We start from the raw sequence: 20,299 nt of genomic DNA on the forward strand, positions 1-20,299 counted from the left end.
TGGGGGGGCGTCCCCTCGGGCACGGGGCGCCCCCCCAAGGGGGGCATTGACCTGTTGGCCATTTCTGCCCCCCCTGGGGGCAGATGGGCCTATTTTTCTAGACCCACCTGCCCCCAAGGGGGGCAGAAGCCACGTAGACACCAGGGATAGTGTGTGTGTGTGTGTATGTTAGTGGATGGGGGGGGGCTTGGGCAAGGGTCGCCCCCCACTTTGGGGGCACATGTACCCAGGCCATTTCTGCACCCCTTGGAGACAGATCAGCCTATTATTTTTAGGCTGATCTGCCCCCAAGGGGGGCAGAAACCACTAGAACGCCAGGGATTTTTTTTTATGTGTTTATTTTTGTGGGGGGGCGTCCCCTCGGGCACGGGGCGCCCCCCCAAGGGGGGCATTGACCTGTTGGCCATTTCTGCCCCCCCTGGGGGCAGATGGGCCTATTTTTCTAGACCCACCTGCCCCCAAGGGGGGCAGAAGCCACGTAGACACCAGGGATAGTGTGTGTGTGTGTGTGTGTGTGTTAGTGGATGGGGGGGGGCTTGGGCAAGGGTCGCCCCCCACTTTGGGGGCACATGTACCCAGGCCATTTCTGCACCCCTTGGAGACAGATCAGCCTATTATTTTTAGGCTGATCTGCCCCCAAGGGGGGCAGAAACCACTAGAACGCCAGGGATTTTTTTTTATGTGTTTATTTTTGTGGGGGGGCGTCCCCTTGGGCACGGGGCGCCCCCCCAAGGGGGGCATTGACCTGTTGGCCATTTCTGCCCCCCCTGGGGGCAGATGGGCCTATTTTTCTAGACCCACCTGCCCCCAATGGGGGCAGAAGCCACGTAGACACCAGGGATAGTGTGTGTGTGTGTTAGTGGATGGGGGGGGGGCTTGGGCAAGGGTCGCCCCCCACTTTGGGGGCACATGTACCCAGGCCATTTCTGCACCCCTTGGAGACAGATCAGCCTATTATTTTTAGGCTGATCTGCCCCCAAGGGGGGCAGAAACCACTAGAACGCCAGGGATTTTATTTTATTTGTTTATTTTTGTGGGGGGGCGTCCCCTTGGTCACGGGGGGCGCCCCCCCAAGGGGGGCATTGACCTGTTGGCCATTTCTACACCCCCTGGGGGCAGATGGGCCTATTTTCTTAGGCCCACCTGCCCCCAAGGGGGCAGAAGCCACTTAGGCACCAGGGATAGTGTTGTGTGTGTTTTTTTTTTGTTTTTTTTGTTTGAGGGCTGTCCCCTTTGGCAAGGGTCGCTCTCCATGGGGACACAGTACTAAAGGTATTTTCTGGCTTCCTTGGGGCAGACAGGCCTATTTTTTTAGTAGGCCCATCTGCCCCTATGACAGAATCCACTTAGGCACCAATTTCTAAAATGTTTGATGGTGGGGTGTTTGTCAACTGAAGAAGTCTTTGCATTTGTGATAAAAAAAAAATTCCTCCTTTTTGTTCTAGTTCAAAGCTTTTGCTTTATTTGCTGTGGCTCCTTGCGGTTTTGGCGGTGGTTGACCTGCAGTTTGCACAGTTGCATGTTTTAGGTAAGTAAAAACAATTTACTCCAAAGGAGTATTGTTGCCATGCATGAATGACATGTTTGTAGGGGGTGTACTAAATGCAGGATTGTGTGTGAAATTGTCCTTAGGTTTGTGCACAATGATATTTGTTTTGTCTTATTTCTAATTTGCCTTTCTTTCTTTCTTTTTAGTGGGATATCATTGGTGATTGCTGTGTAGTTGCTGGTGAATCAAGCTTTTTCAGGCAAGTGAGCGGTATAGTTTTTGAGTTTGTAACTCTTACTAACAAAGCTACACTTTGTTACTTGTCTTACACAGTGCTGGTTGTTGGTGGTGAATTTGTCCAGTTAATTTTAGCAGGAGAGATCATGGCTAGCCGCAGGATGACCGCTCAGCAGGTGGTTGGTATGCTTTTTGAGTCACAGTCTGATCATGACTATGAGACGGACTCTGCATCTGAGGCAGAGGAGGAAGTCAGAGATTCTGGCAGTGATGTTTCTGTTGGAGGGGAATCTTCTGATGATGAAGCCACACTCAGTGCAGATGAAGGTTCTGTTTTAGAGGAGGACATTGATGTGCCAATAGTGCAGCAACCTGGGGCTGAAAGGTTTCCCGTTAGAAGACCTGATGTCTGGGTTGCCCCAAACATGGAGCAGCCAGAGTTGCCTGCCTTTACTGGTCTCCCGGGGTGTAACGCCAATACAGAGAACTTTATGCCTATCAATTTCTTTGAGTTATTCATGGATGATGTGTTTTTGGAAGAGATTGTTGAGCAGACTAATTTGTATGCGGAGCAGCATTTGAGGGACAACGCTGCTAGACTTAGGCCACACTCTAGAGCTGCCCAGTGGATTCCCACAAATTTGGAGGAGCTAAAAAAGTTTTTGGGTTTGACTTTTTTGATGGGGTTGATAAGGAAGCCGTCACTGGCTTCTTATTGGTCTACTAGTCCCTTGATGGCAACAGCTATATTTCCAGCTACCATGAGTCGTAATCGGTATTTGCTTCTTCTTAGGATGCTGCATTTTGTTGACAATGCATTAGCCTTGCCACGAGATCACCCAGATTCTGACCGTCTTTTTAAGATTAGGCCTGTCCTTGATCATTTTGTAGATCGGTTTTCGGAGGTCTATGTTCCAGGCAAAGAGATAAGTGTGGACGAGTCTTTGGTCCTCTTCAAGGGTCGTTTGGTTTTTAGGCAGTACATTCCTAGCAAAAGGGCACGATATGGAATTAAATTGTATATGCTGTCTGAAAGTAGGACAGGATATGTGTATAGTTTCCGTGTGTACACTGGTAGGGATTCCAATATTGACCCCCCTGGTTGTCCTCCCACTTTTGGAGTTACTGAGAAAATAGTGTGGGATCTTGGTAGACGACTGTTCAACAAAGGTCACCATTTGTATGTAGATAACTTCTACACTGGTGTGCAGTTGTTCAAGGAATTGTTTAGAGTGGACACAGTTGCTTGTGGCACAATCCGTTCTAACCGGAAAGGCTATCCAAGGGAGCTTGTCTGTAAAAAACTTGAGAGGGGACAGTGCTGTGCCTTGCGGAACGAGGAGCTGCTAGCTTTGAAATTTTCAGACAAGAGGGATGTCTACATGCTAAGTACCATCCATGATGAGAGTACTTCCCCTGTGACTGTTTGGGGCCAGGTTGCTGAAGTGCGCAAACCTGTGTGCATTTTAGATTATAATAAGCACATGGGAGGTGTAGATAGAGTTGACCAGAGGTTGGAACCTTATACTGCTATTCGTAAGTCTTATGTTTGGTATAAGAAGTTAGCACTTCACCTCTTCCACTTAGCAACCTTCAATGCTTTTATTGTGTTTAGGGATAGGTCTCCAGACTCAAAGATGACATTTGTGAAATTTCAGGAGTCAGTGATAGAGAGCCTTATTGTGGTGGAACAGGCCAGAGTTCCTAGAGAAGCAGTGGTGGAGGATGTGGCTAGATTGAAAGATCGCCACTTTGCTGAGCACATTCCTCCCACACCCAAAAAAGACTTTCCAGCTAAGAAATGTAGAGTGTGTTTTCGAAAAGGTATCCGGAGGGAGACTCGAATGTACTGCCCAGATTGTCCTTCAAAGCCTGGGCTGTGTGTCGGTGCTTGTTTTAAGAATTACCACACCCAGAAGAATTTCTGGGAACAACCATGAGTGTAAACTCATGTCTGTTTAGTATTTTCATGTGTTTAGTTTCATGGTTAGCATTTCTGTCATGTTGTTAGTTAGAGCTTTTGTGTTTGTTGTTTTGTAATTCTTTCTACTTAGTTAGGGGTTCCTCTGTTAAAAAAAAAAAAAATATGATGCCATTGTGTGTGGAGTGGGGCTTGGCTGAGACTGTACATATTGACTTGATGTTGGCTACTGCAACACACTGCAAGCCAAACACCAGTCCACACACTCCCATCAGCTGGTGTGATTGTTGTATCAGGCATGTGGGCGTATGTAAGTGATGGGCCCTTGAGTGGCGCTGTCTGTCGATGTGAGTGTTGTAATGTGCTGGGCCCGTGGCTGGCGGTGTGAATGGCCTTGTGTGTGTCATGTATGAAAGTTGTGTGAATGGACTGTAAAGCGGTTGGTGCCTTGTCGCGGCTTTACAGCTCACGAGCTGTGAGTCATTGGTTCAGTTTTTTGCCTTTCAGTTACTAACAGTGCTTTTCATTTTTGTGAAAGCTCTTGTTAGTAAAATTTGATCCACTGAACCATCACTCACCCTCGTGCCAAATCCAACCAGTATGTGTGGTAAAAATGACCAAACCTGCTCCGCTGTAATCAGGCGTCGCAGCACACCTATGACACGCTAGGTGCCTCAGGTGGGACCCCGATGATGAAGCATGCCACCAACTTGGTTGGTGGGTGAGGGGTCTTTTTCACATAACCTAAGTGTGTTTCTTTTCAAAATTTTAGTGTTTGGCACATCACGGACGTATGTGGGCACATCAAAACGATATATTACAAAACTACCTGTGTTTGGGGGGGGAGAGGGCACCTATGTTTTTGGTCCTGTGTGCGGCCTTCATCTAGGGAAACCTACCAAACCCAGAAATTTTTTAAAACTAGACACCCCAAGGAGTCTAGGGAGGAGTGGCTTGCGTGGATCCCCCAACATTTTCTTACCCAGACTACTCTGTAAACCTCAAAATGTGCTTAAAAAAAGCATATTTTCCTGACTTTTCTTCGTACGATCACCACTCCAGCACAAAATTCCTACTCCCCAGTGTTCCCCTCAGTCTCCCAAATAAAATGACACCTCACGTATGTGGGTCCCCAAAGCAGAGTCAGTCTAAAGATGTATAAAAGAATATGTCCTTATAAACTCGCAGTACTATCCCCTGTATCTCTACAAGTTTTGGGCCTTATTCTGTTGGAGGCACCTGGCCCACCCACACAACTGAGGTATCATTTTTATCGGGAGACTTGGGGGAACGCTGGGTGGAAGGAAATTTGTGGCTCCACTCAGATTCCAGAACTTTCTGTCACCGAAATGTGTGAAAAATGCGTTTTTTTAGCCAATATTTGAGGTTTGGAAAGGATTCTGGGTAACAGAACCTGGTAAGAGCCCCTCAAGTCACCCCATCTTGGATTCCCCTAGGTCTCTAGTTTTCAGAAATGCACAGGTTTGGTAGGTTTCCCTAGGTGCTGGCTGAGCTACAGGCCAAAAACTACAGGTAGGCACTGTTTTCAATGAAAAAATGTGATGTGTCCACGCTGCGCTTTGGGGCGTTTCCTGTCGCGGGCGCTAGGCCTACCCACACAAGTGAGGTATAATTTTTATCGGGAGACGTGGGGGAACGCTGGGTGGAAGGAAATTTGTGGCCCCTCTCAGATTCCAGAACTTTCTGCCACAGAAATGTGAGGAACATGTGTTTTTTTAGCCAAATTTTGAGGTTTGCAAAGGATTCTGGGTAACAGAACCTGGTCCGAGCCACACAAATCACCCCATCTTGGATTCCCCTAGGTCTCTAGTTTTCAGAAATGCACAGGTTTGGTAGGTTTCCCTAGGTGGCGGCTGAGCTACAGGCCAAAATCTACAGGTAGGCACTTTGCTAAAAACAGGTCTGTTTTCTGTGATGTGTCCACGTTGCGCTTTGGGGCGTTTCCTGTCGCGGGCGCTAGGCCTACCCACACAAGTGAGGTATCATTTTTATCGGGAGACGTGGGGGAACGCTGGGTGGAAGGAAATTTGTGGCTCCTCCCAGATTCCAGAACTTTCTGCCACAGAAATGTGAGGAACATGTGTTTTTTTAGCCAATTTTTGAGCTTTGCAAAGGATTCTGGGTAACAGAACCTGGTCCGAGCCCCGCCAGTCACCCCTCCTTGGATTCCCCTAGGTCTCTAGTTTTCAGAAATGCACAGGTTTGGTAGGTTTCCCTAGGTGGCGGCTGAGCTACAGGCCAAAATCTACAGGTAGGCACTTCGCTAAAAACAGGTCTGTTTTCTTCCAAAATTTTGGTGGTGTCCACGTTGCGCTTTGGGGAGTTTCCTGTCGCGGGCGCTAGGCCTACCCACGCAAGTGAGGTATCATTTTTATCGGGAGACTTGGGGGAACGCTGGGTGGAAGGAAATTTGTGGCTCCTCCCAGATTCCAGAACTTTCTGCCACAGAAATGTGAGGAACATGTGTTTTTTTAGCCAATTTTTGAGCTTTGCAAAGGATTCTGGGTAACAGAACCTGGTCCGAGCCCCGCCAGTCACCCCTCCCTGGATTCCCCTAGGTCTCTAGTTTTCAGAAATGCACAGGTTTGGTAGGTTTCCCTAGGTGCCGGCTGAGCTAGAGGCCAAAATCTACAGGTAGTCACTTCGCAAAAAACACCTCTGTTTTCTTCCAAAACTTTGGTGGTGTCCACGTTGCGCTTTGGGGCGTTTCCTGTCGCGGGCGCTAGGCCTACCCACGCAAGTGAGGTATCATTTTTATCGGGAGACTTGGGGGAACGCTGGGTGGAAGGAAATTTGTGGCTCCTCCCAGATTCCAGAACTTTCTGCCACAGAAATGTGAGGAACATGTGTTTTTTTAGCCAATTTTTGAGCTTTGCAAAGGATTCTGGGTAACAGAACCTGGTCCGAGCCCCGCCAGTCACCCCTCCCTGGATTCCCCTAGGTCTCTAGTTTTCAGAAATGCACAGGTTTGGTAGGTTTCCCTAGGTGGCGGCTGAGCTAGAGGCCAAAATCTACAGGTAGGCACTTTGCTAAAAACAGGTCTGTTTTCTGTGATGTGTCCACGTTGCGCTTTGGGGCGTTTCCTGTCGCGGGCGCTAGGCCTACCCACACAAGTGAGGTATCATTTTTATCGGGAGACGTGGGGGAACGCTGGGTGGAAGGAAATTTGTGGCTCCTCTCAGATTCCAGAACTTTCTGCCACAGAAATGTGAGGAACATGTGTTTTTTTAGCCAATTTTTGAGCTTTGCAAAGGATTCTGGGTAACAGAAACTGGTCCGAGCCCCGCCAGTCACCCCTCCTTGGATTCCCCTAGGTCTCTAGTTTTCAGAAATGTACAGGTTTGGTAGGTTTCCCTAGGTGCCGGCTGAGCTAGAGGCCAAAATCTACAGGTAGTCACTTCGCAAAAAACACCTCTGTTTTCTTCCAAAATTTTGGTGGTGTCCACGTTGCGCTTTGGGGCGTTTCCTGTCGCGGGCGCTAGGCCTACCCACGCAAGTGAGGTATCATTTTTATCGGGAGACTTGGGGGAACGCTGGGTGGAAGGAAATTTGTGGCTCCTCTCAGATTCCAGAACTTTCTGTCACTCAAATGTGAGGAAAATGCATTTTTTTAGCCAAAATATGAGGTTTGCAAAGGATTCTGGGTAACAGAACCTGGTCCGAGCCCCGCCAGTCACCCCTCCTTGGATTCCCCTAGGTCTCTAGTTTTCAGAAATGCACAGGTTTGGTAGGTTTCCCTAGGTGGCGGCTGAGCTAGAGGCCAAAATCTACAGGTAGGCACTTTGCTAAAAACAGGTCTGTTTTCTGTGATGTGTCCACGTTGCGCTTTGGGGCGTTTCCTGTCGCGGGCGCTAGGCCTACCCACACAAGTGAGGTATCATTTTTATCGGGAGACGTGGGGGAACGCTGGGTGGAAGGAAATTTGTGGCTCCTCTCGGATTCCAGAACTTTCTGCCACAGAAATGTGAGGAACATGTGTTTTTTTAGCCAATTTTTGAGCTTTGCAAAGGATTCTGGGTAACAGAACCTGGTCCGAGCCCCGCCAGTCACCCCTCCTTGGATTCCCCTAGGTCTCTAGTTTTCAGAAATGCACAGGTTTGGTAGGTTTCCCTAGGTGGCGGCTGAGCTAGAGGCCAAAATCTACAGGTAGGCACTTTGCTAAAAACAGGTCTGTTTTCTGTGATGTGTCCACGTTGCGCTTTGGGGCGTTTCCTGTCGCGGGCGCTAGGCCTACCCACACAAGTGAGGTATCATTTTTATCGGGAGACGTGGGGGAACGCTGGGTGGAAGGAAATTTGTGGCTCCTCTCGGATTCCAGAACTTTCTGCCACAGAAATGTGAGGAACATGTGTTTTTTTAGCCAATTTTTGAGCTTTGCAAAGGATTCTGGGTAACAGAACCTGGTCCGAGCCCCGCCAGTCACCCCTCCTTGGATTCCCCTAGGTCTCTAGTTTTCAGAAATGTACAGGTTTGGTAGGTTTCCCTAGGTGCCGGCTGAGCTAGAGGCCAAAATCTACAGGTAGTCACTTCGCAAAAAACACCTCTGTTTTCTTCCAAAACTTTGGTGGTGTCCACGTTGCGCTTTGGGGCGTTTCCTGTTGCGGGCGCTAGGCCTACCCACACAAGTGAGGTATCATTTTTATCGGGAGACGTGGGGGAACGCTGGGTGGAAGGAAATTTGTGGCTCCTCTCAGATTCCAGAACTTTCTGCCACAGAAATGTTACGAACATGTGTTTTTTTAGCCAATTTTTGAGCTTTGCAAAGGATTCTGGGTAACAGAACCTGGTCCGAGCCACACAAATCACCCCATCTTGGATTCCCCTAGGTCTCTAGTTTTCAGAAATGCACAGGTTTGGTAGGTTTCCCTAGATGGCGGCTGAGCTAGAGGCCAAAATCTACAGGTAGGCACTTTGCTAAAAACAGGTCTGTTTTCTGTGATGTGTCCACATTGCGCTTTGGGGTGTTTCCTGTCGCGGGCGCTAGGCCTACCCACACAAGTGAGGTATCATTTTTATCGGGAGACGTGGGGGAACGATGGGTGGAAGGAAATTTGTGGCTCCTCTCAGATTCCAGAACTTTCTGCCACAGAAATGTGAGGAACATGTGTTTTTTTAGCCAAATTTTGAGGTTTGCAAAGGATTCTGGGTAACAGAACCTGGTCCGAGCCACACAAATCACCCCATCTTGGATTCCCCTAGGTCTCTAGTTTTCAGAAATGCACAGGTTTGGTAGGTTTCCCTAGGTGGCGGCTGAGCTAGAGGCCAAAATCTACAGGTAGGCACTTTGCTAAAAACAGGTCTGTTTTCTGTGATGTGTCCACATTGCGCTTTGGGGTGTTTCCTGTCGCGGGCGCTAGGCCTACCCACACAAGTGAGGTATCATTTTTATCGGGAGACGTGGGGGAACGCTGGGTGGAAGGAAATTTGTGGCTCCTCTCAGATTCCAGAACTTTCTGCCACAGAAATGTGAGGAACATGTGTTTTTTTAGCCAAATTTTGAGGTTTGCAAAGGATTCTGGGTAACAGAACCTGGTCCGAGCCACACAAATCACCCCATCTTGGATTCCCCTCGGTCTCTAGTTTTCAGAAATGCACAGGTTTGGTAGGTTTCCCTAGGTGGCGGCTGAGCTAGAGGCCAAAATCTACAGGTAGGCACTTTGCTAAAAACAGGTCTGTTTTCTGTGATGTGTCCACGTTGCGCTTTGGGGCGTTTCCTGTCGCGGGCGCTAGGCCTACCCACACAAGTGAGGTATCATTTTTATCGGGAGACGTGGGGGAACGCTGGGTGGAAGGACATTTGTGGCTCCTCTCAGATTCCAGCACTTTCTGCCACAGAAATGTGAGGAACATGTGTTTTTTTAGCCAATTTTTGAGGTTTGCAAAGGATTCTGGGTAACAGAACCTGGTCCGAGCCACACAAATCACCCCATCTTATATTCCCCTAGGTCTCTAGTTTTCAGAAATGCACAGGTTTGGTAGGTTTCCCTAGGTGGCGGCTGAGCTAGAGGCCAAAATCTACAGGTAGGCACTTTGCTAAAAACAGGTCTGTTTTCTGTGATGTGTCCACGTTGCGCTTTGGGGCGTTTCCTGTCGCGGGCGCTAGGCCTACCCACACAAGTGAGGTATCATTTTTATCGGGAGACGTGGGGGAACGCTGGGTGGAAGGACATTTGTGGCTCCTCTCAGATTCCAGCACTTTCTGCCACAGAAATGTGAGGAACATGTGTTTTTTTAGCCAATTTTTGAGCTTTGCAAAGGATTCTGGGTAACAGAACCTGGTCCGAGCCACACAAATCACCCCATCTTATATTCCCCTAGGTCTCTAGTTTTCAGAAATGCACAGGTTTGGTAGGTTTCCCTAGGTGGCGGCTGAGCTAGAGGCCAAAATCTACAGGTAGGCACTTTGCTAAAAACAGGTCTGTTTTCTGTGATGTGTCCACATTGCGCTTTGGGGTGTTTCCTGTCGCGGGCGCTAGGCCTACCCACACAAGTGAGGTATCATTTTTATCGGGAGACGTGGGGGAACGCTGGGTGGAAGGAAATTTGTGGCTCCTCTCAGATTCCAGAACTTTCTGCCACAGAAATGTGAGGAACATGTGTTTTTTTAGCCAAATTTTGAGGTTTGCAAAGGATTCTGGGTAACAGAACCTGGTCCGAGCCACACAAATCACCCCATCTTGGATTCCCCTCGGTCTCTAGTTTTCAGAAATGCACAGGTTTGGTAGGTTTCCCTAGGTGGCGGCTGAGCTAGAGGCCAAAATCTACAGGTAGGCACTTTGCTAAAAACAGGTCTGTTTTCTGTGATGTGTCCACGTTGCGCTTTGGTGCGTTTCCTGTCGCGGGCGCTAGGCCTACCCACACAAGTGAGGTATCATTTTTATCGGGAGACTTGGGGGAACATAGAATAGCAAAACAAGTGTTATTGCCCCTTGTCTTTCTCTACATTTTTCCCTTCCAAATGTAAGACAGTGTGTAAAAAAGACGTCTATTTGAGAAATGCCCTGTAATTCACATGCTAGTATGGGCACCCCGGAATTCAGAGATGTGCAAATAACCACTGCTTCTCAACACCTTATCTTGTGCCCATTTTGGAAATACAAAGGTTTTCTTGATAGCTATTTTTTACTCTTTATATTTCAGCAAATGAATTGCTGTATACCCGGCATAGAATGAAAACCCACTGCAGGGTGCAGGTCATTTATTGGCTCTGGGTACCTAGAGTTCTTGATGAACCTACAAGCCCTATATATCCCCGCAACCAGAAGAGTCCAGCAGACGTAACGGTATATTGCTTTCGAAAATCTGACATTGCAGGAAAAAGTTACAGAGTAAAACTTAGAGAAAAATTGATGTTTTTTTCACCTCAATTTCAATATTTTTCTTTTTCAGTTGCTATTTTCTGTAGGAAACCCTTGTAGGATCTACACAAATTACCCCTTGCTGAATTCAGAGTTTTGTCTACTTTTCAGAAATGTTGCGGTTTATGGGATCCAGCGTTGGTTTCATGCCCATTTCTGTCACTGACTGGAAGGAGGCTGAAAGCACAAAAAATCGTAAAAATGGGGTATGTCCCAGTAAAATGCCAAAATTGGGTTGAAAAATTGGGTTTTCTGATTCAAGTCTGCCTGTTCCTGAAAGCTGGGAAGCTGGTGATTTTATCACCGCAAACCCTTTGTTGATGCCCTTTTCAGGGAAAAAACCACAAGCCTTCTTCTGCAGCCCATTTTTCCAAATTTTTTAAAAAAAATGAAATTTTCACTGTTTTTTGGCTAATTTCTTGGCCTCCTTCTGGGGAACCCACAAAGTCTGGGTACCTCTAGAATCCCTAGGATGTTGGAAAAAAAGGACGCAAATTTGGCATGGGTAGCTTATGTGAACAAAAAGTTATGAGGGCCTAAGCGCGAACTGCTCCAAATAGCCAAAAAAAGGCTCGGCACAGGAGGGGGAAAAGGCCTGGCAGCGAAGGGGTTAAGGGAAGCACTGTGGAAGTTGCGAAATCTTATAAATACCTGAGGGTTTGGCTGGACCATAGGGACCACACTTCACCTCTTATTGCACTCACCAGGCAGCAGCGAATTCACTGGAGTGGGCCTTTCGTAAATTTCGGAAGTCATTGGTGAACCCAGACTTGGGGCTTTTGCTAAAGGTGATGGGCAGTAAACTATGTCCAACTTTTAACCCATGCAACAATTGTATATAGACCGAGAATGGCAATCTGGCTTGACAGGATGCAATCCATTTGATATAAGAGAGTTTTTTTCCCTACCTCACTATACAGCACATGTCCAAATTCATCAGGAGTTCTGTCTGTTTTCCCAGCATTGGGCCCTTAAAGCCAAGTTTTTAATATACTGTGCGAAAGCAAAGCAGGCAAAAGAAAGTATGCTAAATGTATAATCTGGGAAACAATAAACAACGCTCAAACTAATTGGTTTAAATATTTCAACCATGTATTGGATACCATGGAGGCTCGGGAGATCTGGGTAAGTGGCCTCCTAGTGCCAATAGTTTCTAGATTGATAACTAAGCAAGCAAAGTTATTATATAGGGACCAGGACTCCAAGTCAATCAAGAAACTGGCTTATGGCCGGTGGGCGCCCATCCTTTATGAGCCGGGGGTCTTACCGATTAATCTCTCTCTGCCATTTAGCTTGACCTTAAACCAGGAGCTAATGAGATTGTGTCTGGTGCTAATTCCACTAAACATGTACTGGTATGGACGGAGTAATTTTGAAGCTCAGGACAGTCGGTGCAGATTTTGCACTACACAGGAGAAATCATTAATCCATATCTTTGTGTATGTGAAAAGCTGCTTCCCCTTAGAGTATTCTGGCTGCGCTCAATATGGCGCACACTGCACATCCACCCTTGCAGTGCGGCCATGGAAGCATGCTTGAAAAATGAGTCCTCTCAGTTGGCAGCTAGATTTATGAGGTTTTTGAGAGCAGTTTGGGCTCTACCATTGAATGCACCAGACACTATACCTCGCACTTTTGACTCGTTTCTGTCTCTGAGATCTCCTGAAGACTTGAAGTTCAGATTGAGACTTGTCCGGTTCCTAGTTCAGGGGCAAAAGCTGCACTTTAGACTCCTTCGGCTCTTTAACCTTCTGATTAACAATCATGAACTTTATAAAGGGTTATTATCTTAAAAAATAAAATAAAAAAAATAATAATAAATATATATATATATATGTATATATATATATATGTATATGTATGTATATATATATATATATCTCATGTAATGATTGCAGGCCGCTTAGGCCAAGGCAAACATTGTTTTAGATGTGGTCACAAAAAGGAAAATATATGCATCACTGATTTTACTGTAATGATTTCAAATAATTGCACAATACAAACATATCTATCTATCTAGGAAAAGGAATAGAAGAGAGTAACTTTTTTTTCAGAAAGCACTTACCACAAAGAGTTGGCCTATTTTTAAAACTGCCCATGTTTTGAAGGTGAAGGAGCTCAGAATCATGCAGGAGAAATACTTTTCCAAATGACACACAATTTTATAAATTAAGTGAACTGAACAATAATATATTTATAAAGTAGTTCAATAGCTAATCACTTTATTACATGATGCACTCAATGTCATGGGCAATACTGAAATTATTAAACGAGACAAACAAAGTGCTAACTTCAAACTAATAACATTTAAAAGGATCAGTTAAACATCGTTGTATTTTATTAGGCATTTACTCACAACCTTTCTTTTTACTTTCATGTGTTGGTGGTGTTTTTCTACTTAGTTTCATTTGAAAACAATTTATTATTCTTCCTTATGTACCTAGGGTGGAGACCATAAGTGATATCCTAGTCTGGCTTAGCCTAGAAAGATACATAAATTCAGGAACTACTCAGAAGTCAGATTACCCAATGTGCAAGCAGACAGAAATAAAATGTATTTTTTTGTATTTAAAGTTAATGCTTTGCAGTAATAAAGTATAATAAATGCTAACAAACTGCTACACTAAAGAAAAGACAGGCCATGAGTAAACAACATGGTAAAATGGCTCTTTCAAGTTCTTCGCTACTAGGAAATATAAATGCACCCTATAACAAGGAATACTACTACAAAGATTTTCATTTTATTGGGATTAGACGTAAAGGCCGTGTTGCACGAAACAAACTACATTTTCTTTCCAAAATACCCCAAACTATGAGAAAATATGTTTGTAAATAGAAGAGACTTTTGTGAGAAGACACAGGGCACACTAGTGCTAGGTAGAGCAGGACTTAAAATATCAATTTAGGGATATTATAATTTAAAGGTAATGCCAGCAAAGGTGTCCTCTAGGAACAAACTGATGGTAGATGAGTCCAATTCTTTGCAAGTTTTCAAATTAGCCAACAGATCCAAAGCTCATCAGTCCCACCACAGGATTGATGTTTCGGGTTTATGTAAACAAAGGATAGTACCTTAAAAACAGCACGCTTTAAATTGTTGTAGCAGGGTGCATTTACAGCAGAGGTAGTTCACTAGTCCATACCGGTTAGGGTTGATGTTAAGTGATGCATGTGCAGCACACGTATTTCACTATTGTCTAGCAGCCTTTGATTGAAGCTAGATGGTGCAACTTCACCAGCAAATTTGCTGGAGACACTGCATAGCCTTGAATTGAGGTCACTGATTTTGTGTTGTGTCTAAGCAAAGATATATCTAAACAAAGATATTTAAAAGGAATTCACTTGCAACCTTGGATAGGTGTTAGAGGGTATACGTCCAGTAGAAATAATGCCATCTGAGACATGCACAGCCTATAAGTGAGGCAGGGATAAGTCCTTGTCAAAAAGAGACCACTCTGGCATCCTCCCACAGCTTAAGATTGATTTCAGGAAAAATGCACAGAGGTTTGCAGATGAGGGTGTCTCTGTTAATTAGTCATGCTGGACTTATTTATGCCTTAGGCACAAAAGATCCCTCTCTTTTACCAAGAACACTAGCATTGGAAGCAGATCCTGTTCCAGCCACCATAAAGAAGTTGACACTCTTCTACAGCCGTAAGAACAAGTATCTCTGGGCCCGGATATAAAATGTTCCTTTGTCACTAACCCGTTAAAAATCATTAAGGACTCTGACACAGGGATCCAATGTTTCTCCTACTTTTGGTAGCGGAAGACAGCCACTGTAGTTCAAATACAAATCTCTTAAGAAGAGGAACTCTGGATGCAACCTACCTTTCCACAACCAAGCTCAATATACTTAGGGCTATGTAATGTGCCTCTCAGCAATACCCATCCTAAAGTAATAACTTCCTTTATCCATCAAGGTTAAGGACCATGGTGTTCTTTAAATGCTGAGAAGTCCCTTTAAGAATACACTGGATCTGTTACTAGTAGACGCCTGAAACTTGCCATTCCACAGTTACTGCGGCAGCAGTAAATTCCAAACCATCCCTCGCTTCCAAAGAGTACACAACAGAAATTAGGCTAACATTAGGAGAGCTCACGAAACACAAGCATGGCACAACTTACTTATATAGCAGATCAATGACTGAATCCTCTTTAGACTTGGTGCAATCATGTTCAGAGGCATTAACAATCAGGCACTCAGTTATCTAGGGGAACAGTCTCCACACCCCAGCAAGTCAGGGTGCTTAGATGCCAGAACCAGTAAATAAAGGCTGTTCCCTAATTCAGACGTGAAAGCAGAGCAGGAGAGCATTCTCTGTGCAGGTGCCATCCTTCGGAACTCCTGCCATACAATTTGAAGCAGACAGATATCCTGCCTTTTTTAAAGAAGGCTAAAAGCAACCCAACTCTAGAGGCTTAGAAGACCCAAGCCCTGTGGCAGTGTGTGTGATACGAGTGTTATAATTCATTCATTTAAAACTTGGCTATATTTGTAGAATATATAGTGCCTTAGGGAGAGACCAGATAAAGGTCCTCTACAACAGAGACAATACGCCGGAAGGAGTTCACAACACTGAGATGCCAATGTGTAAGGTCGTTTTTACATCGGATATCGGATATAGTGCCGTGAACAATCTTCCCCAAAAATATGACGGCAGTAAAAACACTATCAAAAGATGGAAACCTTCCTCAGCCTAGGTGTGATGTGTTGAAATCTTTCTGACTAAGATATGTGACTCGCAAAACGTTCAGTAGTTAGGATCGATCTCAACGTGTCAGTACAGTAAATTCTGATGAAGCAAGCCTGATGTACCACTAACGAATGTCACTGCTCCATTTCCTGTTGCATTTCACATCAGCATTTATAAATAATTTTAGGGTTGTCTCGGTCTTCCAAAAGTGCAACGTCTATCAAGAGCTTTATTAAAAATATATTTACAGTTGATATGCACTTGTCTTTTACTTAAGAAACCTACCACTTCATTTACATTCACAAAAGGTTTACATGGTTAGATCTTTACGTCAAATACTTAGCTACAAATGCACTACAGAGATATATACATGTATTTGAATATTAACAACTTGGTGTGAAGGTTAGTCACAAGAGCCATCCTTCCATCCGTCTCGCCACCGCTCGTCAACTTTGGAACAGTCAAACTCAGACTTTCCCAACTTCCTGTTGACGTCATTGTGGAGGAAGCACAGCCACTGGGATAAGTTGTGTCTGGTGCTGGTGTCTGGCTGATTTGTGGCGAGTCTAAAACAAACAAAAAACAGAATTGTTCTGGTGATGTTCTTATGTTACTTCCTTTAAAGTGCATGCACCAGATTCCTCACTCTCTCTCTCAAAACTGCACCTATGACATGATTATGTAGTTATGAGCCTATTCTCAGCCCTAGTCAGAATGCTCACACAAGTATTGGCTTCTCAAAATCAGTCATTTAACATTCATGGGGCGGTGTTGAAGGCTGCAACGCCACATTTTGAAAGGAAATCCAAGTCTAAACGCATTTACAACACCACATAAAATTGCTGGACATTTTCTTTATCGCTCACAAATGAGTGAGAATTGAATAATCTATAGTGTGCTCCAGACCAGGGACTTGAACGTTTCATGGTTCTCGATGTCTAAATGATTTGTTTCTTTCTATACCACTTTAAATACACTATGGGCCTGATTCTAACTTTGGAGGACGGTGTTAAACCGTCCCAAAAGTGGCGGATATACCACCTACCGTATTACGAGTTCCATAGGATATAATGGACTCGTAATACGGTAGGTGGTATATCCGCCACTTTTGGGACGGTTTAACACCGTCCTCCAAAGTTAGAATCAGGCCCTATGTGGTCAAGGTCAAATCGTTTTCAAAAACCTTTTATCCCCCATCATTTTACTGTTCTGCCTTCTACTGCTTTGCTTTTAAGAATAGGAGGCCAAAACAATTGCAAGTTTGTTACACCGAAAGGATTCCTTTCCTGATCCAGTTCCCACGATTCCTGGGAAGGCACGGCTCTCCCTGTTCAATAAACTTCATCCCTCTTGTTGTTTCTCTTCAATGGTTGTACAGGTTGCCCAACCAAGAAGCAGGCTTCCATTTGTATGGCAAAGGCAACTAGATCAGGATTCAATTTGTGTCTGTGTCACAACATTAAGTCTCTGAGTGACGGGCACAGAGCTAAAATTAGATGCATAACTGGGTAAGTGAGTTCTACTGCTCCACTGGGCCCAACTGCATTGAGATAGTCTGCTTTCATGAACCATACACTATTCATACTATGAGAGACCCTAATTCAGGGGGTCTGTTAGAGTCTGATCTGTACTTCAACTCTACCAATTGACTGCTGCTCATAAGAATGTCTGGGTTTTATCAGAGATAATAACCCAACTAGATTCTTGTTATAGGTGCGGGTGTGAGTCACTGAACACATTTAATAGGACCTAGAAAAAGGGTGGCTCACACAGTTGTTTCTTAAATGGGCATACTAGATTACTCCTGTCATGAAGTTCTTTGATTAGCTTCTGGACATGTTACTGTTTAAAATATTGTATATTATAAATAAATTTCCTCTCTAGGACAGATCAGGTTCTCACCAACTTCTAAACTAATGACAAGTTGGTTCTAAGCTCAGCTTGTCTCCTGATTTTCTGTCTTCTCCTCAGGGTACGTGAAACTCAGCAACTAGAAGATGGGCTGGGATAGAATACTGCTGAGATACTAGAAACAATTAGAGTCCCTTAACCAAGCAAGATAACACACCCAATCCTGTATCTGAGAAAAAGACCGGGGCTCTATGCTGATACTCAAGCTCTGGTGAGATTAAAGCCAGTTCAGGTTTGGTAGATGGCCAGAAGTTAGTCAGCCACTCGGAGACATGTCTTGCACATACAACCAAAAATATACCAACCCAACAGAAGTTTGGACATTTCCCTTCCCATCCTTACAAACCCGAACTGAACGGAAAAGCCTTACACTCATTCCTCACCAGAATTGCTCATTGTACCAAGGCATGTCCATGGGCACAGCTCCACAAATCCCCGATGTGTGGGTGAACCTACAACCACAGACCAGGTCTGAACAAAAGCCTTAATAGACCAAGTGATTGTTGAGTGTTCACTAAAAAAACAGGTTACACCACAACACAATATAAAGGGTTCATCGAGACCTACTGATGTAGCACATGCGAGATGATCTACGAGGCAAAGAAGACAACATTATGTTTGGGTTTTTTTTAAATCCAATTTAGGAAAAAAAAAAATATTCACCTTTCTCTCAAGTCTTCAGCACATTCATCACATGGGAAAAACCTGGAAAATAAAGTAAAGAAGTTTTTCATGTCCTCCTGCTGGGGATTTGTTGGTTGGTCTGGATAATAAGCAGCCATTGTGTGAAGGAACGACCACGTGCTTCTGCCAAGTTCTTCTCGGTCTAAAGGACATTCTGCAGGGCGTTCTCTTTCTTCCTCAACACTGATCTCCTGTAGAAAATAGGGCAAAGTGAATGAACAAATGTCAATGCATTATCAAAGGGGTAACTCGTAGGATGTTCAACATACTCTTTGCCTGCACCTTCAGACACACAAGGGGTAACAGGATGGACAGAAACTTGGTAGTAGAAATTGGTGAGCCTCACTCAAAATACACTGAAGTATACAAAAAACGCCATCATTGTTTTGCCCGCCATGCCACCTCAGATTAGATCCAGCCGTATAAAAAAAATCAGCACAATAGGTGCACCATCAGTGGGACCTGTGCTCACTGGAACCAAGCTGCACCCAACAGAACAGGTGGAAACTGGTCTTGAATTGATTTTGTTCCACTTCAGAGAGAGGACCTAGCTTGGCAATCAGGGCTAGACTTTTCCTACTTGTGAAATACCAAGGCTGGTTTGGATATAGCTTGGTTTAGTCTAAGATGGCACTGGCAGCAAAACAACAATGACCTTACTTGCACCCTAAGGTAGTAACCAGTAGCCCAGAATAATTCAAGCATTCCATCTATTACTTTTTTGTATTTTTCACTGCGTGCAATGACTATGCCCAGAAGTGGGTCCCATGCTCATTGTGCCACTGGAACCAAGCTGCACCAGTGTGACAAGGCTTAAACAGGCTGAAACTGATCTTAGGTTGCCCGTCTTTCCAGTTCAGAGAAGAACTTGCTTTGCAATTCAGGGTGGACTGTTCCTACTGGAGCAGGAGCAAGGCTGATTCACATAGGATAGGCTCTAATCTGAGGGGGCAGGGTGGGCTCAAGAATGATGAGCTGGTATGTTGCCTTGAGTAATTAACAGTAGCTGAGATTAATTTAAGCATTTCATTAAAACAGACATTGGCACAGACATTAAATATGACTTTTTATTAGTGAAAGAGCTGGCTACCCACTTGGGTTGTGTGAATATAACTTCTCTATCCACAGCAGAACCCACTGGTCACTATAAATGGGAAGGTTTCTCCAAGCAACCAGGCCTGGAGATATTTCCCATGCCCTTTAGAAGCCACTATCTTGGGCAGCAAAGAAAGAGCTCCCATTGTAGCCCGAGGTTTGCTTTTTTTTATTTTTTTATAAGGATCAGTGAGCTATACGCACAGACTACATCAAATGTAAAAACGAAAGCAGCTGGGGCTCAAAAGTCTAGCTGCTTTCAGTTAGATTGGCATTCAGGGACACAGTTCAGACACCTTGAGCATCGATTTTGATGGCAGAGGTAGAGTTGGTAATGGGAACCTCTCCACTATCCCCTTTCCAGTGGTACTTCTCCCTAATGCATCCCTGCTCAGGGAATGATAGAAGAGGGCAATCCCCAAATAGATATCCATGCTACTACACTGCTAGACAAATTGAAGGTTGGAAGCGCCACCACAAAACCATGTCAGAATTTCTGCCCCCCTGGGGAAAGCCAAAATGTGGCTTACACCCATTTTGACCACCTTAGCAACAGAAAGCCCACTAGACATGTTGAATGTATTTATTTATAAATAATGAATAGTATGGGACCCTACCCAGTCGCACTATTGTACTGGACCCCTCCACCAGGGAAGCCAAAACAGTCTTTGTAGGGGAATAGGGGGTGGGGGGGGCACACAGTGGTTGGTCCGACACCTAGAGTACCCCCACTAAAGCAGCCTATTTCTCAAACTAGAAATCCATGAGTTTAACTTGGTGTTGAATGCTTAGATCCCAGCAAGTTTTTTTGTATGTAAATAACCTGTAAAGGTCAAAGAATTGGGCACAAAAATACTATTTCACTACATTAGGTGACAAATATCTT

The 20,299-nt window shown here is 44.9% G+C and overlaps 1 protein-coding gene across 1 annotated transcript in view; it reads right to left on the minus strand.

Moving 5' to 3' along the window:
• Window positions 1-13,219: 13,219 nt before the first annotated feature.
• Window positions 13,220-20,299, minus strand: part of GFER (growth factor, augmenter of liver regeneration) — a 28,997-nt gene continuing 21,917 nt past the window's right edge. Inside the window, exons 2-3 of the mRNA XM_069209778.1 lie at window positions 18,298-18,509; window positions 13,220-16,289 (exon numbers count right to left, since the gene is read on the minus strand). Coding sequence (XP_069065879.1) covers window positions 16,127-16,289; window positions 18,298-18,509 — 375 coding nt within the window. The 3' untranslated portion in view covers window positions 13,220-16,126. The remainder of the gene's footprint in view (window positions 16,290-18,297; window positions 18,510-20,299) is intronic.

Source organism: Pleurodeles waltl, chromosome 10, assembly GCF_031143425.1.
Source record: "Pleurodeles waltl isolate 20211129_DDA chromosome 10, aPleWal1.hap1.20221129, whole genome shotgun sequence".
Classification (NCBI taxonomy): Eukaryota; Metazoa; Chordata; class Amphibia; order Caudata; family Salamandridae; genus Pleurodeles; species Pleurodeles waltl.